The sequence below is a fragment of the Geotrypetes seraphini genome, chromosome 9, assembly GCF_902459505.1.
Source record: "Geotrypetes seraphini chromosome 9, aGeoSer1.1, whole genome shotgun sequence".
NCBI classification, from domain to species: domain Eukaryota; kingdom Metazoa; phylum Chordata; class Amphibia; order Gymnophiona; family Dermophiidae; genus Geotrypetes; species Geotrypetes seraphini.
The window spans coordinates 25,513,689-25,537,905 of record NC_047092.1 but is presented as its reverse complement, the minus strand read 5'-3'; the positions used below and the strand labels follow the sequence as shown (position 1 = coordinate 25,537,905).

The 24,217-nt window shown below is 41.7% G+C and overlaps 1 protein-coding gene across 7 annotated transcripts in view; it reads left to right on the top strand.

Annotated features, from left to right (window-relative positions):
• Nucleotides 1-24,217, top strand: part of PTPN12 (protein tyrosine phosphatase non-receptor type 12) — a 179,321-nt gene that overhangs the window by 67,499 nt on the left and 87,605 nt on the right. For all 7 annotated transcript variants that reach the window (XR_004540573.1, XM_033957666.1, XM_033957664.1 and 4 more), the window contains 5 exons: nucleotides 5,603-5,662; nucleotides 6,082-6,224; nucleotides 6,630-6,696; nucleotides 15,796-15,873; nucleotides 15,973-16,071. Coding sequence is in view for 6 of the 7 variants with exons in the window: in XM_033957666.1 (XP_033813557.1) it covers nucleotides 5,603-5,662; nucleotides 6,082-6,224; nucleotides 6,630-6,696; nucleotides 15,796-15,873; nucleotides 15,973-16,071 (447 nt within the window). In the remaining variant the exon portion in view is untranslated. The remainder of the gene's footprint in view (nucleotides 1-5,602; nucleotides 5,663-6,081; nucleotides 6,225-6,629; nucleotides 6,697-15,795; nucleotides 15,874-15,972; nucleotides 16,072-24,217) is intronic.

Below are 24,217 nucleotides of genomic sequence, written 5' to 3'. Positions count from 1 at the left end.
ATGTGCCTGTTCCCGGAGCACTTCAGGGGGAACAAGACGGCCTACATACAGCTTAGAGAACAGTTTGGGATTTTTCATCTTCAGGCCGTACAACCTTATGGACTAAATGACTGTATTGAGTGGAACACGATTGTTTAATGTGTGGCTCCTCTTTCCTTCATGTTGATTGGCTGGTTTTTCATGACGTTGCTTTTGCTTGGTTTTTAAGCGCTTCTGCGCTTCACTCTGCCAGTTCCGCCTTCCTCCCAGCCGGCTCGAAGTTATGTTATCGGTATTTTTCATCTATGGGTTCCTGATGAAAGGACACTAAGCTCCCGAAACTGGGCTTGGTTGAACCTGGCATCGAGGCATTGGATTTCTATGGTCCCCATGCCTTCACAGTAAGAACTATGAAGACTTTTTAAAGATGTCGGCTGCTTTATTTTTCTATCTCTTTGGGGGAGTTGGCTGGGGGGGTTCCCAGAGTGATTTCTGCGATTTATTCACACCTATGAATTATTAGATACTCACTGTTATCACTTATTTTGATTTATGCACACGTGAGGTAACCGATGATGGTGTGCAGGTAGGGGCTTACTTGCCTTTGCCTTGTATTGTGAAGCGCTGGAGAAATTCTCCTTTCGCTGATCCTCCACACTGAGGTTACCCACATCACTAATATTTATTATTGATTATTTTGCTTTTGATAGTGTTGTTTTGCTCGCAGTCTTCACCCTTAGAACCCTTAGACTGTTTTTCTGCCTTCTCATTGTGTCCCCAGTGGAAGGCAACTGCCCCCCCCCCCCCCACCTCGGCAAATGACAGGTCCTTGTGGGTTGCTTCGCAGCAATCTTCTCCATTGTCCCCCAAGCATCAGTGTGCCTTAACAAGCCCTGGTGGTCTAGTGGTCTCTTTGGGGGCAGAAAAGAGCTTCACTTTCCTGCTCAGTGCAGTTGCCAATTTAAAATGGCTGTTGAGACTTCCTGTGACAGCCTTGCAAGATCACTGTGGGAGGTCCTGGCAGCCTTTTTGAGATTGCTCTTGCTTATGCCGGTGCCAGTCTCAAAATGGCTGCCAAGACTTCCAGGGCAGTCTTGGCAGCTATTTCAAGCCAGCAGTTGCACCGAACAGGAAAGGTGATGGGTTGTTATTTCCTGCCCCCTGAAGAGACCACTAGGCCACCGAGTCTTGTGAAACATGACTGCAGATAAAGGCCAATTCTGTTGCAAAGACATAGGATTCTGTACTATAGCTGTTCCTTTCCCCTAGTCACGAACTTTGCAGAAGGGTGTCACTCAAATCTTCCAACTCCTCCCCTTTTGCACTGGAGAACAGCTCCCTCTTCAGTTTTTCCTTCTGCAAGCAAACTTAGAAGGTGTGTTCTGATTTGCCCGGCTTTATTATTTTGGGGTATTTTTGCCATTTGTTTTCTATTTTTCTGCGTGACTTTAGAGCTCGGAGGTCCCCTTCTTGGGCTTACTATGAGAGTACACAGCATAGCTAATTGTTTCACCACCATATGCTTGCCATAACATTTCAAGAGTTTCATTACCGCTTTTTCAAAGTTTTAACACAAAATTCAATTACACACCTCTGGCGTACTCTCACAGACACGTCTTTCTCATTTGCCATGACGAAACATACAAAGTTCTTCCTTTCACTATGATCCAGCACTGAAGACTAGGGCATTCCCAACTGCAGATCCAGAAATGTTGATGTATGAGCTTCACAAGAACCAGCAGAGCATTGCCACGTCTACTTCTTGGAAAGAAAAACAGAAGCAACCTCATTACTTTTCAAATAGCCCTAAAGTAATTTAAAAAGATAAAGCACAGAATAGATTCCCTTTCAGAAAGGGTCCCAGAACTTTGCAATAATTTGCCATATGAGCTTAAAGGCCACATTAATTATATTTTAGAAAGACTTTGAAAACTTGGCTCTTTAAAGAGTTAGAATGAGGTGCAGAGTTGATGAAATTGGATATTTCTGATTTTATATTTTGATTTGTAGTCCACTTTTTTGTAAATCTTGCACGAGCAAAAAAAAGCAGAACATTAAATATTAGATTAATAGCTGTGTAAAGTGTACTGGGCATTTTCCTGGAAGGATTATATTTAAGAATAGGGAAAGAAAAGTCAACTATTTTCCTCTGTGGAATTTTCCCTTCTAAAAGTGGCAGGAAATCAAGATATTGGGTATAAGATGCAAAATTGTTGGCTTAATGTATTTAGTTTTCCTGCCCAAAACTTGAACTGTGACTTCAGGTGAGTTGCTTAAGGTCAAGTATAGCATGCTAGTGGATAGGGGATTTAAATATAGGTATCTGTCAGTTCAAACTCTATATTCTTAATTACTGTGCTGTAAATATGTAAACCACTTTGATTGTGTAAACCACATAGAAAAAGTGGTATGCCACTGTATAGATCCATGGTGAGACCGCACCTGGAGTACTGTGTGCAATTTTGGAAGCCACATTACCGCAAGGATGTGCTGAGACTGGAATCGGTCCAGAGAATGGCCACCAGGATGGTCTCGGGACTCAAGGAGCTCCCATACGAGGAGCGGTTAGGGAAGTTGCAGCTCTACTTACTCGAGGAACGTAGAGAGAGGGGAAATATGATCGAGACATTCAAGTACCTCACAGGTCACATCGAGGTGGAAGAGGATATCTTCTTTTCAAGGGTCCCGCGGCAACAAGGGGGCATCAGTGGAAAATCAGGTGCGGGAAACTGCACAGTGACACTAGGAAGTTCTTCTTCACCGAAAGGGTGGTTGATCGCTGGAATAGTCTTCCACTTAAGGTTATTGAGGCCAGAAGCGTGCCAGATTTTAAGGCCAAATGGGACAAACATGTGGGATCTATCCGCAAAGATAGATAGGGAGTGTCATTGGAGTGGGCAGACTTGATGGGCCGTGGCCCTTATCTGCCGTCTATTTCTATGTTTCTAGAAGTCCCATCCTCTTTACCTTTACTTCTGTCATTATTATAAACTGAACCATATTTCGTGTGTTTGAAATAATTCAAGATGTTGCCACTCTCTTGATAAGAGTATCTCTAAACAGAGCTTGAAGATAGTTCTGAATAAGTTCTAGGAAATTACTAGGCTTTAAAAAAAAAAAAGTATTAAAGCTTTTACATTATTTATATAACAATTTATTTGATAAAATAAATGCTTTTCACCACAAATAAACATAAGATAAATAAATGTATAAATCCAGCTTACAAACATAAGGAGCCTTGACCCAATACTAGAGGAAGACGGCTGTTCATAATTAACTAAAGGAAAATAATAAAATATATCTTATCAACAAATAATGAGCCCAGGAAGCACAGAATCCTGTGTGTCTATCCTTGATGCTCCCAGCATCCCCCCCAAATTAATTTTTATAGAATATGTAGATCTTTCAAACAGAATAATGCAAACAAGAAACTATTAATTTCTCCTACTTTCTGTTTATCTAGAAACATCTGGAAATATTAACAGTCTCCCACTAGGAAAGAATTCCTGGAGATCTAAAATGAAAACATAATGAGGCATATTTATTTTGAGGAAAATGAAATAAACTAATAGGGTATACCTGGCAGCAATCTCATCCATAGATCTCTCTAAGATAAAGTTCTGTCATGTCCAGACTATCAGGAATACATATGTCGCAGAATATTCTCCTTGTTTCTCAGGCTGCCTCAGGAGAAGTAGGAGGCACATAGGGTTGCCTCTGTTGCATAAAATTACTATCTTTAGAAGCTTAAACACTTCCTTCAAAAATCTATAAAATAGATCTCTTGAGTACAAGTCACCATTTGAGGAAAAGTTAAGAAACTAAGTTCAAATATTTAGAAGAAAAATCATACTAGGTTTTTATTGCAGTCTACTGATCATATCCAAGAGACTATTAGTAAACTTGGGGTGACTGTAGCCTACCACTTCATTATCTTGCTGCTCCTGTGGCTCACAGCTGGTTTTACAGATTATGAAGTCCTACACATCTTTTGGCATTTGGGTTAGCAAATGTGGACAAATGGACTTCTAACAGCTGCTATTCTGATCTATTCTTTTGATTGAAATTGTAACTTTTCCATTCTGATTTTATTATGCAGTAGACTCTCTCTGTTGACCGGAACTCAAGCAACCAGAAAAAAAAAATCAAAGAAATATTGTAATACTTTAACAAAAATGAAAATAAAATCAATTTCTGTCAGAAATTTAAATGTAAACTCAGCACGCCACACCTGAGGATGCCCACGCTTTCCCTACCACCACATGTCCAATACTTTGTCTGGAACAGTTTATGATATGCCATAGTATGGGGTATAGTATTAATAATAACAACTTTATTTTTTCTATACCGCCATAATCTTGTGACATCTAGGCCTATTTTTAATAGTAACTCTCAAGCAACCAGAAACTACATTTATCTGACATTATCAATCCTTATGGGTGCTGGTAAACAGTCTACTGTATTTTATTGTAATGTAAACCACTGTGATGGTACTCTGTTAACAGGGACATATCAAATGAAATAAGATGAACTATTGTTTAAGTGAAACATGCTTCAAATATCCTGGGTAGTAAATGAAAGTTAATTTTCCCTGTATCATGGTATGTTACAAAGAATTTTATAGGTATAGCTACTTCCTGCCATTTAAATGAGTTCCTGAACCAAATAAAATTATTTGCCCAAGGTCACAATGGACATCAGTGGAAAAAAGAATTAACATAAGAACATAAGAATTGCTGCTGCTGGGTCAGACCAGTGGTCCATCATGCCCAGCAGTCCGCTCACGCGGAGGCCCTTAGGTCAAAGACCAGTGCCCTAACTGAGATTAGCCCTACCTGCGTACGTTTCGGTTCAGCAGGGACTTGTCTAACATTGTCTTGAATCCCTGGAGGGTGTTTTCCCCTATGACAGACTCCAGAAGAGCGTTCCAGTTCTCTATCACTCTCTGGGTGAAGAAGAACTTCCTAATGTTCGTACAGAATCTATCCCCTTTCAATTTTAGAGAGTGCCCTCTCGTTCTCCCTACCTTGGAGAGGGTGAACAACCTGCTCTTATCTACTAAGTCTATTCCCTTCAGTACCTTGAATGTTTCGATCATGTCCCCTCTCAATCTCCTCTGTTCGAGGGAGAAGAGGCCCAATTTCTGCAATCTTTCGCTGTCCGACAACTCCTCCAGCCCCTTAACCATCTTAGTTGCTCTTCTCTGGACCCTTTTGAGTAGCGTTGAGCACTTGTTGACTGCTTCCTAGCCCATTTTGCTAAACCATAATTTTGTAGTACTGGAACCCTAGTGGAGGTTGTTTCTAACTAAGGGGTCCTTTTATTAAGGTGCACTAACCGATTTAGCATGCGTTAATTGCGAAGACATCCATTATATTCCTTTGAGCATCTTAGCATTTAACACGCACTAAATTGGTTAGCGTACCATAATATAAGGACCTCTAATCGGGAGGGGTGGGAGGAAGGACAGGAGGGGACTGCTCTTCCCTCCCCCAAACAAAAAAATTCATTTGGATTACCAGATATTTTCTTTGTTCATAGCACATCTGTTGAATGCTTTTATCTATTGCATGTTTGGATTATTAGTACTTTATTCCTAAAACTGATGTTTTCTTTTATTTAGGAAGCTGAACAAGCCAGAACAGATTACTTTATTAGAACGCTATTACTTGAGTTCCAAAATGTAAGTATCTAAAATCCATGTTGTATTTCTCTTAGACCAGTGGTTGTAGTTGTTTCCAGGCCATTTGCAAAGCTTACATGTTGAGTATTTACTTCCCACCCCCTTCCTCGCCACTGCACTTAGCAGTAACACAGTTAAGACTGAATGGACCTCAAATGGAAAAATGTAAGATGGGATCGAGGGGGAGGGGGTATTTGTCAAAATTGAGGGGTATCTGCATGGGTGGATATTGGAGGTAGGAGTGTGTGAGTTTGGCTAGGGTTTTAATGGATGTGGTAACTTGCTATGTCATTTCTTCAAAAAGCTATGAAACAGTTTACAATAGAATACAATGGACCAGCATGTAATACTTTTTCTCCACTTTCAGTATAAAATTATTTTTCTTTAGGAAATGCTTACTGTAGCCTTACTTTGCTTAGGAATCCCGTAGAATTCATCAGTTTCATTACATGAATTGGCCTGATCATGATGTCCCATCATCTTTTGATTCTATCCTGGACATGATCAGCTTGATGAGAGATTACCAGGAACATGAGGATGTTCCAATTTGTATACATTGCAGGTACTAAATTTCTTTTCTTATAAAAGTTATAGCCTGCTTTTTCAAGTTTACATTCAAATTATTTCTAAAGTTGAGAATCTGCATCTTTAATGAACCTGTTGCATGACAGTCAAGAGAATGTCCCTTGTACCATACATTTAGAATATACCCTTTTGGAGATGCTTCATAATTGTATAATCATATAGATTTCCTTCATGCAAAGTAGGCATCTTGTATGACCACTGGACTTCGTCATGCTAGTGAATAGAAGAAATGGTGTAGTTCATTCTCAATAATGGGTGTAATAAGAGGGATCTTATTTCAGATTTAGCTATATTAGGAAGCTTTTAGCATTAATTAGCAAAAAAAAAGTCAGTGATGATTTTAATGGAACAGATTTCACTTCCTTACTCTTTATATCCATAGTGCAGGATGTGGAAGAACAGGAGCCATATGTGCCATAGACTATACGTGGAATTTACTGAAAGCTGGGGTAAGGAAGATTTGATAAAATGCTGTATTGGGTTGTCATTGCTCATATAAATGACTGAACTTCCCGTTAGTTTTTGAGTGTTTCTAGAATATAATTAGTATGTCTGCAATGGAAACTATTTAACTTGTACTTTTATGTATTTCTAAGCTGTGATGACATTTTTTAACTTGTATCAATTCTCTGAGAAGCCAGATTGGCTACACATTTGGGGGATGTGGTTGGTTTCCCAGAGAATTCTAGAAAAACATAAAATCCTTTTCTTGCCATGCATGCACACACGCTACCTCATTGAATCCCCTCTGCTCTTCATCTGCAGTGACAAGTCGACACAGTTCTCCCAAGTAATACCACAGTAAAGATTTTTCTTTTCTCGATCAGGCCGCCTCAGTCAGCTGCTTCTAACCTTTTCTGAGCCTGGTAAATATCCTTATGATACTTTTTTATCACGGTCTTGGTGCATTTTCAATACAGTTGGTAGATCCTGAACTTTGTCCTCCTCTGCTTGGCTTGCAGTCTAACAGGTTTACATGGTCCCTTTTTTATCTGGCTGAATTGAGTTTTGATCACATCTACATCTAGATTTTCATTTTGGTGGTAGAAAAGAAATCTAGTGACTTCAAGCATTTCGTTTACTAAATTTCAAGATGTCTGTAATCAGACATCACAAAAAGTGCACGTGTTTAGGACTTAGCATACAGCGTTCTTGGTTCTGTTATCTGTTTGCATGTTGCCCAGGGCCATCAAGCTTTAAAGGCTTAGGCTACAGGATATTTTATTTGTCAAGTCAAAGTCTGGTACACTTTCACCAGTATCAAACCCATCAACATTGAGGGACCCAAGAGCTTCACTAGATGTCAATGTATGCTGAGGAAACCTTATTCTCATTGCTGAAATTGAGACACAGGCCAAGTAGCAGTAAACATTGTCATGCTTGCAGTTTTGCACCTTAAGAGATTCCTTGGCCTTAAATTTAGATCCCAAGAGACTCCAACACCAAGAACTGAACTAAGGCTTTGAAGCCTCACAACTATTTTCTATTGGTGTTGGTGTTCACCTTCCTAAATGGTGTTGCCAGGAGATGAGCTCACCTTCCTGTCTGGGAGCTTCATTGTATCAGTCCCTAGAGATCCAATTTTTTATATTTTTTTTTGCCATAGATAGTGACCCTTTAGTCACCCAAAGGGTCTTGTCCCCTTCTATTGACAGGGTTGGATCCAATTTTTTATATTTTTTTGCCATAGATAGTGACCCTTTAGTCACCCAAAGGGTCTTGTCCCCTTCTATTGACAGGGTTGGATCCAATTTTTCTATATTTAATTTTGCCATAGATAGTGACCCTTTAGTCACCCAAAGGGTCTTGTCCCCTTCTATTCCAGTGTTGGATAGAGAGTTATTGACAGGGAGTTGAACAAACAGATTTCAAGGTCCCCTTCTTGGCATCTCAGTTAAGAACAGATGTAGGTACAGTATGTCCCAGCACAATCTGTGGTGCCAACTAAACCACGCAGTAGTATCTAGGCCCCAGCAGCAAAGTCAGTGTCTCTGCTCAGACACTTGGCATTAATACTATTGATACAAAAATCATAGCCATACAGTTTTCTGGAAGGAAGCTTCCCCAGTTCTGCATAATTTTGATCTGTCACCTAAAGAGTCACTGAAAGGTAACCTATACACACTACAACCTATCTTGCTGCTTGAAATTACATACATATGTTTATCTTACTATTTATTGGATTCTATCTTTCATCTGTTTTGTTCAGCTTTTTTCCACCAAGCTTCTATTAGTTTATGGTTTATAGTTTATATTCCTTCTTTTAACAAGGTAGATTACAACCAAACATACTAAACTAAACTAAACCTTAGGTTTATATACCGCATCATCTCCACAATCATAGAGCTCGGCAAGGTTTACAAGAGTTGAGAGAGAAAGGAACTCCAATGAGGTTAAAGGGTATAGTGAGAAGGATATTTGGGGGGCTTAGGATGCCAGAGATGGGGTAGGTATTACATTTTTGAAAAAAGCCAGGTCAGATGTTTGCGTAAGAGTTGGAGAGAGCTCAGGATCCGGAGGGGGGAGGTAAGGTTGTTCCAGAGCTCAGTGAATCTGAAGGGGAGGGAGGTCCCTAGTTTTCCTGCACGGGAAATGCCATACACAATTAAAAAAAACAAAACACAGTCTTAGAGGAACTTCAAGACAACCCTCAGCTGTAGGAGTCCTTGCATATGTGACAGATTCACCCTGCTTGCTATAGAGAAAGTAAAATTGCTTGCTTATGACAAGTGATCTCCATGGGCAGCAGGATAAATCATTCACACAGACTTTCCTACCTTCCTTCTTCAGAAATGTCTTTCTTTAAATTCTTACATGGCTGAGGTAATGAGGTGTTGGGCTGCACATGAGCAGTCTGTCTTGGCTCTAGCTCGAAAATAATTCTTTTGTTGACACTATCTGATGACATCACCCACATGTGTGACTGATTTTAATTCCACTGCTCATGAAGAACACCAATTACAGGTAAGCAACTTTGCTTCTCAGTGGCTTGCCTTAATTTAAAAGTCCTACTTAGATTTGGAGAACTTTATGAATGATTTTCTATATCTCAAGAAGTTTTGTCTGTGCTTATTATATTTGTATTGAATGTTCTATAGTCATCTGCTGGAGCCAGAAATCATCAAACTGGGGAAGAGTTGGAAATGCAGTTGACCTTTACAGCACAAACAAGCTCATTCCTATTCCCATAGATGGGTGTAGTCACTTCTGGACAAATTAAGAGGTTTAAGACTACTGAAATAAGAAAGTATTATGCCACAAGTATGTTAATAGCTTAAGGGCTGGAAAGCAGCTGAATTTTGCAGTAAGCACTCCATTTTCAGTTCTCTGGCCCAGGCAGAATAAGTATTTGTGAGATACAGATCATGACTCTGATACACAAGAATAAAGTTCTTGTAGTCTGACTCTGCTGCCATAGAAACATTGGCTCACATCAGTTATTTTTGGCTTTCTTGTACCTCCTGTGTATGAGTGTGTGTGTGTTTTTTATTTAATTTTTTTTTCTTTTAATTGGGAATGGGCAGGCATTTCAGTCTCAGGCTGAGGGGATAATAGTGATTTATGTGAGTAAATTCATAGGTTAATTGTGCTTTCCTTCTCCATGGATAAAACTGTGTGCACAATATTAGCATGCATATTTTTATCTGTTCGTAAAATAATTTTATTGTACAATCTTCTTGACTGCCTATGTAAATTTTGCATATAGCTTTAGAGGCTGACCGAAGCTACTTTTCTTAGATTTGACCAAAACTGCCACTGCAACTGTCTGAAGGCTTTCTGCCGAAACCGAAATAGTTGTGTGAATGTGGACTAGTGAGGGCTGACAAGGATTGTCAGAGCTTTCGTCTGCATCCCTCTGCTAAACCTACAGTATCTGAGCCAGAATTTAATTTAAATAATGAAAGATGGTATTTTACCTCGAAGACAAATAGTCTCTCCACACAAGTACTGCAGCTAATAAAAACTGAAACTAAAAGCCACGGTACTTTTACAGTGACTTGACTTTTTGTGTCACACTTAGAATGACAGCTGATATCATCATAAATCCACAGAGAGGCTAATATTGGAAGAGCTCATCATCCCAAATTTATAGACTCTATTTACCATATACACTATTGGGCAAGGTCATAACAGCATATATATAAATAAAGAGTAGCCCTCCTCCCCAAATACCTTAGGGACTAATTTACAATCCCTAGTCGGGGCAGGAGTGATGCCCCAATTGTAGCAGCCATTTTGAAAGCAGAGTCGGAATAGGCAGAAGTAACTGGGGACCCTATCTGCTCCAACAAATACCCATAGACCATCAGAGATTGTAAGATAGGTCCAGGGGGCTTTAAGGGGTGAGGGGGAGAGGCACTTGGGAAAGGGAGCTTTAGGAGGAGAAACAACTCCTGTTCATGGGAAGGGAGAGAGGCAAATGGGACAAGGCAAAAATTTTCTGCTTTCACTAAAAACTCCTGGTTATTTTAGGCTGAAACTGAAAACATAGCTTAATTTTTTTTTTTTTAATTCTTTATTCAATTTTGACATCAAATATAAAGTGCAAACACATGAACATTCAAATAACGTACCATATTGCACTCTATTCCAACAATAAAATATAAAACTATTTTATCCCCCCCTCCAACTGGATATGTATAATGTTCATTCATGAAACACTGGGAAATAATAGTAGTAATAATAATGATAATAGTTCATATTCATATCTTACAATATTTTTTAACGGCCCCAAATTTCCTTAAATTTACTATGATGTCCCAACCGTAAAGAATTAATATTTTCAAACTTATAAATCTGGCATAGGGATTCCCACCAGAAACTATAATTTAAGTTATCCCAACTTTTCCAGTTTTTCATTATCAATTGCATGGCTACTCCTGTCATGATGAGGAGCAATTTGTTTTGATTTGCATTAATTGGTTTTTTGGGTAATAAAATCGTTCCAAATAATACTATATCATATGATAATACTAGCTTAATTAAAATAACCTTTTTGCTGAAACCAGGCATAAAAAGGATTTGGGGCCAGTTTCGGTAACCGATGCTGAAATTTGGTTGGTTTCCTACTTAATTTGCACCTGCCTTGATGCTTGCATACAGTGTTTTAGTATTTTGCACTAGGAGGAATTGCTGCAAACTAATTTTCAAAGCAAAAGGCCTTGCAGAAACAATGTGGGTACTTTATTTTTTAGTTTTTTTAGTTTTCTCTTTTTTTTTTAGTTTTTTTTGGAACTTTATTTTTAGCCAGAATTTTTTATTAAGAGAAACTGAGAACACATGATCAACAATTTCAAAGCACAAGAAAACTCAGAGCATGTGCATATGGGGCACCTCTCCCTCCATACACATAGTAGATACCACAACCCCCCCATTCTCCTACCCCCACCACTCCAGATTATCACCAGACACAAAAAAGAGAACAAATTAGCTTCACTCAAGAATTATTCTGCCTCTGCTACTATTACTATAGCGCTGAAAGGTGTACGCAGCTGTATACATTCTAGCACACAATAGACAGTCCCTTCTCAGAAGAGCTTACAATCTAATTTAGACAGGACATTTCAGGGTTGGGGAAGATTATAGTGGGTATAGGTATCTGACAGCAGCAGCTGAAAACTTTTCCACCCCTTCAGAGACCCATCTGGTAGTTCTTGAGCTTCTGTCTTATACATTTCATACTGCTTGCTATCTTTACCATAAGCTTCCAGTCTGCTGAGATGTGCTGTTTCCAGGTGGTAGCTGGAATCAAGTGTGCTGTTGTGAACCCCTGTTAGCATAGTCTATCCTCCCCCTCGTCCATCTCTTCCATAGGACTGTTGAGATGTGTGCATTCCATTGTGGGTTCTACCTATTTTACAAAGTATTTGAGACATTAGTGACAATACCCAGGCTGAATAAAGTTCCACCATAGTTCCTTCCATAGTTCCACCATCTCTCTATCTATCTAATCTATTTCCACATCCCATCCAACAGTTCTCTCCATTCCTTTCCACTTTTCAAAATGTATCCAGTTGCACTGGGGTAACAATATGGGTACTTTAAATTAATTAGACTATAAGCCTCAGTCACTTTTATTATTATCCTCTGCACATCTTTCTCATGCTGAGGCAGAGATGAGCTTAGTTGGTAGTATCCTTGTTAACTCTGCAGTAAGTCATGAAAAGTGTGTTTGTTGTGTAATTTCTACAATGAGTTGTAAGAGTCCTTTTTGAGACCTGTGTTCTTGAAGAAATATCCTGCTTTACTCTTGCCTTGTTTTTAAATTCTTCATCAACAAGCAGTTAGATGAGTGTCATTCATTAACACCAAGTAAGGACAAAGTTAATTAATAGACTGGTGTCACACTTACAACATAAAATCCAGTCATGCTATCAATGTGATTCAAGAACAATTTCCATCCTGGAACCTTTATAGTTTTACATATGAGCCCTTACAGGATGTTTCCCTTATGGATCTGATGGTAAAAGCAGTCGTCTGGGTGGCAATTACTTTTGCCAGGAGAGTTTCATAATTGCAAGCCCTGTCATGTAGAGAACCATTTCTCTGGATCATGGAAGCAGGTGTGATCTTGCATATGGTTCCCTTCTTTCTGCTGAAGGTTGTTTTGGCGCTCCATCTCGGCCAAGAAGTTAGATTGCCTGCATTTCACTAAAAAAAAAAAAAAAATACAGGGGCTTAAAAGTTTTGACCATCAGAAGAGTGCTATTACATTACCTGGAGGTTGTCTCTCAGACCATCTTTATGTGTTAATCAGGCAAGATGGGGTAGACCCGCCTTCAATGCATCAAAATTATGGCAGGAGGGATGCTGACTCCCTTCTGCCACTGGACATGGGTGAACGCCCTGGCCCTGTCCCCCTTCCCTGTACCTGAAAACGGGAGCAGGAGGGGTGCTCAGCCCCTCCTGCTCCATTGGCCTCCCTCAAGTCTTCAGGAGCAGGAGGAACCGCAAAGTCCTCCTGCTCCTCTCCTCTGCCCAGCCCGTGATGCAATTCCGGCCTTAGGCCCTGTCCCAGTGCATCATGTGACCAAGGAGAAGGAGGAGCTGAAAAGCTGTGATTGACATCTTCTACAGTATGCTCGTGTGTAACACACGCAAAATATCTGTGCCATGGACAAAATAGACAGGCAGATCTATCAAAAAGCCGACAGACCTGTTGGTATCTCAGTTACCGACAGATCTGCAGCGGTCGGGTTTTATGATAGTAAAATCCGATTCAAAATAGTTAAGCAATTGTTAGTGAATCAATTGCTTGGCTATTTTGCATGGGGTTTTACTAATTTGCATGGGAGGATCGGAGCGAAGAATGATTGGGCAGCAGTTTAGTGAATTGGGTCGGGGAACGATGCACCGAGATTTCCACCCACTTTTGGGTGTAAAAAAAGTGCATTTTAGGGAGCGAAAAATATGGTAATTCTTACAAATATTGTTTCAGTGGTCCCCACATACACATTCCCCCTCTCATTTGATTCCTTCTGCTGAATCCGTACCATCCAATCACATTCCAAGTCTACCTCCCTGTGCTGATCCTCCATGGTCTAAGTTCCCAGTTCTCCCCCACCCACTATCATATTCTAGCTCCCTTCCCCTACTCCAAACAGCAAAACTCAGGAGGCTTCTTCCCAGCCCAAAGCCCCATCTACATGTCTTCATAGGAATCTCCAGCACATGCCTCCCACTCCTCTCCAGATTTTGCCTTGTGGCAGTTTTGTGGTAAAATAGGTCAGGGAAGGCTTACCCTAGCGGTAGTACCGTGAGACTAGGGGGTCATGGTGGCCATTTTGAGAATCTGACTCGAATGAGTCTGCTTTTGTTTGTGCCTGTTCAAAGAGAACTGGCATAACTTATTCAACAGTCAGGACTCTTTAAGTAAGGGTTGTCAGTCTATACTTTTGCAGTTTGATATTTCACCTGCTTTTGATGCTGTTGATCATGTGCTACTTTTATATAGACTGAGCAAATTTAGCATACAGGATGTGGTATTTAAATGGTTCACTGAATTTTTGCAGAATAAAACATATGAAATAAAAAGGGACCCCTGTAGATTGCAGTCCTGGGAGCTTACCGTTGTCCCCCTTCTTGTCCAATGATTGAGATCATTGGGTAGTGTATTCTCCTGATCGAAAGTATCCATTTACAGTACTCCTATGCTGATATTTTTCTGCTGTGTTGTGTGAAGGATGGTTTTGAAGATAACCTTTGTTTTTTTGAAGAACATGTTTGAAGATCTGCATCTATGGGCCCAGATTGAGAGTTTTTCACAGTGGTTAAAGCTACAGCTTCAGCACCCTGAGGTTGTGGGTTCAAACCCACGCTGCTCCTTATGACCCTGGGCAAGTCACTTAATCCCCCCATTGCCCCAGGTATATTAGATAGATTGTGAGCCCACTGGGACAGATAAGGAAACATGCTTGAGTACCTGAATAAATTAGTGTAAACCGTTCTGAGCTCCCCTAGGAGAACAGTATAGAAAATTGAGTAAATAAAATGTCAGTTTTATTGAAATTAAACAAAGATGAAGGTTCTGTGGTTTGGGGATTATGATAAACTTCTGGTAAGGAGTTAATCCTGACAGGAGAATCTATGATAATTGAATCTGGGATGTTGACTCAAACTGGTTCGAAGAATTTTTTTCTCATATGAGGCAATTGAGAGCTGTACGTTCAGTATTAAATTCTTCAAAGTTTTGGAGTGTTGTGCAGGCTGTTCTTCTTTACTGCCTTGATTATTGCAATTCCTTATTTAGTGGTTTATCTGAGAACTTGCATCAGAAGTTACAGCTGCTGCAAAATACAGCAGCGAGACTGATCTTGCGGATAGGGAAGTTTGAGACAACCACTCCTTTGTTAATTGAGTTAGACCGACTCTTCAGTAAAGAAGAGAATTCAATTTAAGATGGCATGTTTCATGTGGGACCAGGAAGTGACATCAGAGGGAGAGCCGAGGCTGGCGTGGGCAGCAGGTTAGAGATGCTGCTCTTGCCAGTGAAGAGTTAAAGGTGGGGAAAGGTACACGTGCAGCAGGGGGCAGAGAAGAGGTGGGGTGGGGGAACACGCCACTGCCCCAGCTGTCTCTTACCCTTGCTAAGCCATTGTTTGTAAATATTCAGATATTTCTTCAATTCTGTTTTAGCTTTCAGATTAAAATACCTATTCCCCCCTGAATGTAATACTCTTTTAGCTGCTAGTGAAAAGGGCATGAGCTAAATCCAAATCTAAGGGGTTTTAGGGGGAGGTGATGAAGCTGTGGAATCTTAAGAGAGCCTTTGTGTAGGAATTGGTTCTAATAAGAGATTTTTTATTGATTCACAATCTGTAGCATGAATTTGCATTCCCTAAGTTTCCTAGAAATTAGCAGATTTTGTATTCAGAATTTCTCTTCTGCAGATTCATTCTGTTGGAAGCACATAGTTGCCTTTTCACTAGACATGTTCCGTTTTCTAAGTAATTTTATCTAGTAAATTACATAACAAATAGCACTAAGTCCAAATTCAGTGCCCATGGCTTAGTTTGTTCATCTTCCATGTCCAATTTATATCATTTTAGAAAATACCTGAAGAATTCAACGTATTTAATTTAATCCAAGATATGAGAACACAAAGGCATTCTGCAGTACAAACTAAGGTAAAGTGCTCAGGAGAATGCTTTGGTATAGATAATTGACTGTGGCTCACCTCTAGAATCTTTACCAATGATCATTTCCTTTTGACATTCTTTCTGTAGGAGCAGTATGAACTTGTTCATAGAGCAATTGCACAGCTTTTTGAAAAGCAGCTAGAAAGATATGAAAGTCTTGTGAACAGGACAATTGCTGATGGGATGGTATGTCATTTTATTTTATTATTTGTTTTCCATTTCTTAATACTGTATATACTCAATATAAACCAAAATTTTGGGGCCCAAAATTGGGGGTTTCAGTTTATATTCGGGTCAGCGCTGACCTGCCCCCCCTCCTGAACCTGTTACAGGCCTCTGTTGGACCTGCTGTGAGACCTGATGGTCCAGTGGTGGACAGGAGATCCCTCCTGCCTCCTGTCCCAGCTGATTCTAAGAATTTTTTCCTCACTACTACTACTACTATTATTTCTATAGCGCTGAAAGGCAAACGCAGCGCTGTACATTTTAACTTACAATAGACAGTCCCTGCTCAGAAGAGCTTACAATCTAATTTAGACAGGACATTTCAGGGTTGGGGAGGTTATAGTGGGTATTGGCATAGGCGTCAGAATGGTGAGGGGGGCACAGGGGCCATGGCCTCCCCAAAAATTACCCGTTTATACTTCTTCGAGGCTGGCAGTGGCACCTTGCTACTGGCCAGCGTGCCTGCTGGTCAGCAGTCTCTGCTGCGCCCCTTCGCCAGCATCCACTCCTCCCGTCCGCCGAGAGTCTATCTTTAGTTTCTTAGAAAAGCCTGCGGCCCCGGCGTCTGCTCTCCATTGCGGCCAGCCCTAGCGGAAACAGGAAGTTGTCAGAGAAGGTGTGCCGCAGTGCAGAGCAGATGCCGGGGCTGCAGTGCTTTTCTAAGAAACTAAAGATAGACATGCGGCGGGAGGGGAGAGGCAGGGCCGGCATTAAAGAGGGGGGGGGTGGGTGTGCAAAGCTCAGATCCATTTTTGTGGTAGGGGAATGTTGGCTGCGGGACCAGGAGTGTGTGGTGTAGTGGTTGGATCTACAGCCTCAGCACCCTGGGGTTGTGGGTTCAAACCCCGCACTGCTCCTTGTGACCCTGGGCAAGTCACTTAATCCTCCTTAGCCCCAGGTACGTTAGATAGATTGTGAGCCCACCGGGACAGAGAGGGAAAATGCTTGAGTACCTGATTGTAAAAACCGCTTAGATAACCTTGATAGGCGGTATATAAAATCCTAATAAACTTGAAACTTGAACTCTAGAAAGCAGCCTATGATCTCCCTTCGCGCTTTCCTTGTGCCATTCTCTGCCCACTAATGACACTACTTAGGCAGATCACGGCACAAGGAAAGTGAAAATCGTTTTAGAGTTGCTGCCGCAGCCGACATTCCCCCTGCCACAAAAACGGATGCGAGCGGAGGTGAAGGGGGAGGATGTGCCAGACCAGGAAGCCCCCTGTACTGGTAGAATGGGGGATGGGTTTTCAAGATGTGCTAGATTGCGGATGGGGAGTGAAGGGGAATAACTTATAGGGCCAGGAAGAGAGGGTTCCAGAGACAGAGATGGTGGGCAATGTTGTGGAGGGAGAGGAAAGGAGAGTAGTTGGGCATGGGGTGGTGTGAAAGAAAGGGGAATGAGATACTTGAAGGGAAGACAGTTGGAAAAAAGCAGAGATGGTGGACCTGGGGATGGTGTAGAGGAAGGGAGATATATAGAATAGGATAGTTGGAAAAGGAGAGATATGGCATGGGAGGGCAGTTAAGAAGAGAAAGGGACTTGGGTATGTAAGGAGGGAGAAATATTAGATCTGGGGGTGGAAGGGAAAGAGATGGTGTACATGGGGAAAGGAAGAAAGGAGAATTGGACATGGTGATGGAAGAGGAGTGAGGTAAAGAGAGATAAGAGGGAGAAATGTTGGATTTGGTGGTGGAGAGGAAACGGTGGGACAGATGGAAATGCATGCAAGAGGGAGGAATGTTGGACATGGTGTAGAGCAGGGGTGCCCAAATGGTCGATCTTGAGTCTATCGTGTTGCCTTTGTGATCTTGTTCTTCCTGCCTTCCCAGGCTTGGCGTGTACAAGCACCGGACCCATAAGCCTTCACCTCCGACGTCAATTCTGACATCGGAGAGGAAGTTCTGGGCCAGCTAATCACTGCCTGGCTGGCCTGGAACTTCCTCTCGGTGAAGGCTTGTGGGTCCGGCGCTTGTGCACTAGGCCTGGCTCGGGGAAGCAGGGAGAAATCGCCGCGATGGCTTGAGGGGGCAGGGGGAGAGAGAAAGACAGGCAGGGGGAGAAAGAAAGACAGAAATAAAGAGGGGGCAGGGGGAGAGCGAAAGAAAGAGAGACAGAAATAAGAGAGGTGGCAGAAAGAAAGAAAGGCAGAAATAAATAAATATTGGATTTACAGTCAGAAGAAGGAAGTGCAACCAGAAACTCATGAAATTGCCAGACAAAAAGGTAGGAAAAATGATTTTATTTTCAATTTAGTGATCAAAATGTGTCTGTTTTGAGAATTTATATCTGCTGTCTATATTTTGCAGTATAGCCCCCCTTTTACTAAACCGCAATAGTGGTTTTTAGTGCAGGGAGCCTATGAGCATCAGGAGCTTGAGGGGCATTCAGCGCATCTCCCTGCACTTAAAACCACTATTACGGTTTAGTAAAAGGGGAGGGGTATATTTGTATAGTTGTTACTGAGATGACATTGCATATTTTAAAGTCATCTGCTTTGACCTCTGAAAAAAACCCTGAATACAAATAATTAACATCTGTGCGTACAGTGTGCTTTGTGTTTTTTAAAAATTTTATTGTTGGTAGGTCATTTTGACTTGGTCAAGTAGCTCGCAAGCCAAAAAAGTGTGGGCACCCCTGGTGTAGATGAAATGGAGGAAGAGATTTGGCATGGAGCTGGAGAGAGGTGATAGAAGCAGAAATGTTGGACATGGGGCTGGTGGGCAGAGGCAAAAGATGCTGCACACTGTCTGGGGGATAAAAAAGGAAGAAATATTGGATGTGGCAGTATAGGGGGGTGGGAGAGAAGCACCCTAGATCCCTCTCTTTCTCTCTCTTTCCCCAATCCCTTTGCAGCAAGAGAAGGAATGAGAGAGAGAGAGATGGTGGATATTTAGAGAGAGGAAGACGTTGCACATGGGGTGGAGGAGAGAGGAAGAAATGCTGTGCAGTGGTGGGGAGGGAAAAGAGTGCATTTTGTATAGTTTAATTTTGTGGTTACCATTGTGAATTATAAGAAAGGGCATTTACAATTGGTACTATTATTTTGGGGGCGGGGTCTGGGATGGAGCTTGGGCAGATCTAAGGCAGAGCTTTTGGGGCCCTCCCTCCAACAAAAAAGCATTCCGCTGTCTATGGGTATAGGTATCTGACAGCAGCAGGGTTGGGGAGATTATAGTGGGTATAGGTATCTGACAGCAGTGAGGGAGAGTTAAGAGTTGAAAGCAGTTTCAAAAAAGTGGGCCTTTAGCTTGGATTTGAATACTGCCAGGGATGGAGCATGACGTATTGATTCAGGCAACCTGTTCCAGGCATACAGCGCCACAAGAAAGGGACGGAGTCTGGAGTTGGCAGTAGAAGAGAAGGGTATGGATAAGAGGGGCTTGTCCGATGAACGGAGATCACGGAGGTGGAGGGGAACATAGGGGGAGATGAGTGAGGAGAGATATCAGGGAGGGGGGCTTCAAATCGAAAATGCACTTGTAGGTCAGCAAGAGGAGTTTAAACTGTATTCGGAAATGGACGGGGAGCCAATGAAGCCACTTGAAGAGGGGGGGTAATGTGAGAATAGCGGCTCTCACAAAATGAGTCGCGCAGCAGCATTTTGAATGGATTGAAGAGGCGAGAGGCCTGAGAGAGTGTGTGGCGCGGTGGTTAAAGCTACAACCTCAACACCCTGCTCCTTGTGACCCTGGGCAAGTCACTTAATCCCCCCATTGCCCCAGGTACATTAGATAGATTGTGAGCCCGCTGGGACAGATGGGGAAAAATGCTTGAGTACCTGAATAAATGAATGTAAATCGTTCTGAGCTCCCTTCAGAGAATAGTATAGAAAATTGAATAAATAAAGTACATTGCAGTAGTGATGAGCAGTTGCATGATGAGCAGGTGATGAGAGCGTGGACAAGGGTTTTGGTCGTGTGTTCAGAGAGAAGAGGACGGATTTTGGTAATGTTATAGAGGAGGAAGTGACAGGTTTGGCAGTCTGTTGGATCTGAGCAGAGGGGAGAGAGGGGAGTCAAGATTGTGAGCTGACGAGACAGGGAGGAGGATAGCATTATCCACAGAGATAGAGAACAGCAAGAGGGGAAAGGCGGGTTTGGGGGGAAAGATAAGGAGTTTAGTTTTAGCCATATTCAGTTTGAGATGGCGACGAGACATCCAAGCGGCAATGTTGGACAGGCAGGCTGAAATTCAGGCCTGAACTCCTGCAGAGATATCCGGCGTGGAGAGGTAGATCTGGGAGTCGTCAGCATAGAGGTGATATTGAAAACCATGAGAGGAGATCAGTGTACCAAGAGAGAGGGTATATAAGGGAAAAGAGGAGAGGGCCCAGGACAGAGCCTTGGGAAACGCCAATAGACAGCGGAGGCAGAGGAGGAGGATCCACCGTAACATACGCTGAAGGTACGACGAGAGAGATGGGAAGAAAACCAGGAAGGAGTAGAACCCCGGAATCCCAGCGAAGACAATGTGTCGAGAAGGAGGTGGTGATCAACAGTGTCAAAGATAGCAGACAGATCGAGAAGAATGAGGTTAGAGTCCATTGGATTTGGCCAGGAACAGGTCGTCTGAGACTTTAGCAAGGCAGTTTCTGTAGAGTGGAGAGGGTGAAAGCCCAATTGAAGCGGATCAAGAATATTATGAGAAGAAAGGAAGTCCAGGCAACGGCAGTGAACAGCACGTTTGAGTAATTTGGATGGGAAGGGGAGGAGGGAGATAGGGCGGTAGTTGGCGGGGGACATAGGGTCTAGCGAGGGCTTTTCAAGGAGGGGCATAACTACAGCAAACATACTGTCACACCTCCTTCCCGCTTCCCCCGCCTCCCCCGCATACCTTTAGTATCCCTAGTGGTCCAGCGGCAGTCAATCAGCTAGCAGCTCTGCGTGGCCAGGAGTGAGGGAAGGTCATTCCTGCCTATGCAGAACTGCTAACTTATTGGCTGCTATGAACTCGCAGCAGCCAATCAGCTACCAGCTCTGCATGGGCAGGAGCGAAGGAAGGTCGCTCCTGCCGTGGTTCACCGCTGGACCACCAGGGATACTAAAGGTACGCGGGGGAGGCAGGAGGGCAGTAAAAATTCTTAGAATTGATTGGGGCAGGAGGCGGGAGGGATCTCTGCTGTCCTGTCCACCGCTGGACTGCGAGATCTCACGGCAGGCCCGTGGAGGCCTGCAAGGCATCAGGAAGGAGGAGGGGCGGGACAAGATACAGAACCTGGCAGGGAGTGAGGGGTGCTGGTGCAGAGACTGGCAGGGGAGTGAGTTTGGGGGCTGGATGTAGAGTCTTGGCAAAGCAGCAGGGAGGGAGAACAGGGTGTACAGCCTGGCAAGGCACTGCACTTGAATACTTGAGTCAACCTTTTTTCCTCCTTTTTTTAGGGAAAAAAGGTTACCTCTGTTTATATTTGGGTCAGTTTATATTCAAGTATATATGGTAATTAAAACAGTTCTACATGGCATTGGAAAAGTGTACAGACAAACTTGTATCCTTGAGGGATCTGATGGCCATTTAAACTAAAAATGTTTTTTAGAGCCTAAGAATGTATCTTATGTGATAGAAAAATTAATTTTGGGGCTGTAGAATTGATTTTTAGAGAGATGAGGCTCACCAACAAATATTTTTTTATATTAATCATAAAAGCTGTGACGGTATGTTTGCATTTTTTTAGAAACGAGGATAAAATGGTATTTAAATCTAGCACATAGGCACCATATCTCTAGATGTTCGAGAATTCTCAATATCATGTAAATTTCTTCACTGTGTCTAGGGAGGGGTAGTTTGTGTTGATAGCTTCAAATATCAAATGCGATTTGAGTGTAGCCTTTAGGAGTAGGGAAATAGCCTCTTAAAAAAAAAAATCTGCCTGAAATCCGTATGATTCAAGAGCTTTAATCAATGAACTTTATTTAAAATCACTGCTTAGTCGGGTAAATCCATGCTGTCAAGATAAATGAAACTATTTGGCCTCCCTGGGAAGTTTTAAATAAAGTGTCTCATAATATCTCAGAGTCCATCCGTGAGCTAGTCTCTAGTTCTGCTTTATTTTCCATGTTTGTTTGATTATCATTTGTGTTAGTCTTCCCCATATTTTTTGGATTTGGGTAGTTGAAATCACCCATTATTTGTGTTGCCAGATTTGTTTGCTTCCTTTATTTCTGTTATTTATTAATATGGGCAGTAAGAAATATACCTGTCAGCTTTGAGGTTTATGGAATAATTTAGGATGGTAAAGTTGAGTTGTTTTGTCTTTGACATTGCTGAGGAGGTAATCATGCTATCAAAAATGAAATTTCTTTTTCTAATCATCATACACCTGGAAGTTGAAGAGCGAACCAAAATAGGTAGAACTCAACCATGGAGATAAACCAGTAGAGTGTGACTTAAGTGGGAGTTTGTGATTATCCCATGAACAATCCCTAAAACATTGCCATGACTAATGCATGAAATGTAGAGGGACAGACACTGTAGAATTGGGTCAACAATTCTAGGGCATCATGTTGCTGCTAAGAATGTTTGGAACAAGGATCACTCTTGACATTGTGTTTAATGGTTGTAAGCCAATTAAGTCAGTATGGTGTGAGCTTTCCTTAACCTTTTCTAATGTATTAAAAAGACAAAGAACATGAGCAGTTGGCATATAAGGAGGGGTGTTCAGAGATGTAATTTGGAAATTCATTCAGCCAATGTTCATAGTGCTCTTCAGCTCAAAAGATGTTCTAACCACGCTAAGGTGGAGGATTAGTGCCAGAGAGGTCAGATTAAATACCACTCACCATCACCTCAATGGGATTTAGCAGGTATTACCCATCTAACTCAGAGTTCACATATTGATCTATGTCCAGAATCTGTATTGAGGATTTGTTTGCAGTAAAAGAAAGCCAGGTTTATTGGGCTGTTGGGATCTACTAGGTGGACTTGGTTCAGGCAAGAGCTATAGTGTCATTCATTGGCTAATTATAGCAAAGTTATAGGAACTTGGTCCAGTATATATAATTCCTTCCTGGCATACTTTGTGGTATTCAGTGCTTTCAGGCTGTATAGTTCAACTTGTGTTAAGTTATTACTGCTTAGCATCTTTTATACTATAAGATCCTAGATGATTCTGATCTGTGTTTTCTTTGGGTGTGTGTTGACTGATAATATAATCAGAGCTTGCTCTTAGCATGGTGATAGCTAGAGACCATTTTACTGACTTAAGTTTAAAGATGCACTGATATCCAGAGTAAATTCAAATTTTTTATTTGCTATACTACAAATTGGTAAAAAAATAAATGGAGATGGTTAAAATTTAATGCTAAGAAATACAAGGTTATGCACTTGGGCTGCAAAAACCCGAAGGAAAGGTACAGTGTAGGAAGGGTGAAGAACTTTTATGTATGAAAGAAGAGCAGGACTTGGGTGTGATTGTATGTGATGATGATAAGGTGGCCAAACAGGTTGTAAAAGTGATGGCAAAAGCTAGAAGTGTACTAGGGTGCATAGGAAGAGGTATGGCTAGTCGGAAAAAGGAGGTATTGATGCCCCTGTATGAGACTCAGGTGAGACCTCATTTAGATTTGATATACTGCCCATAATCACATGAGTAGATTGCACCATTTCATATTTTTCTTGTTCTAAGTCTCTTCAAACCTGCCTTGACCTTTTAAGATTTTGGATATTTGTGTAATATTTTGACAAATCTTGTCTTTGCTCTGATTCAGTTACTGGGATATTAGACATTCCCAAAAGAAGAGTTTGGTGAATTTATCAGTTACTGGGAATCCTGATGATGATGATATATAGTATAGAACAGTTATATAACTGGGTGCCTCCGATAGAAACCTATTCTTAAATGAAAGTAGGTGACTACAGGTCTCCTTCCATATTTGGAGGTTAGGGACACAGCCTCCTCACGAATAACACATCTCACCTCCTTGGCACAGTACTGAAGATCTTTCTGAAACAGCAGGTCAATGAAAACCTTGGAAAGAAAGCCCAGCCACACACCGAGTGCACACACTTGGACGTAAGCGCATGTCAACACGTGGTGCTGAAGAGGCGATTCTTAGTAAGCACTTCTGTCTCCTCCTCTACCATTCAGAGTAAATTGCTGATGTTCTATTG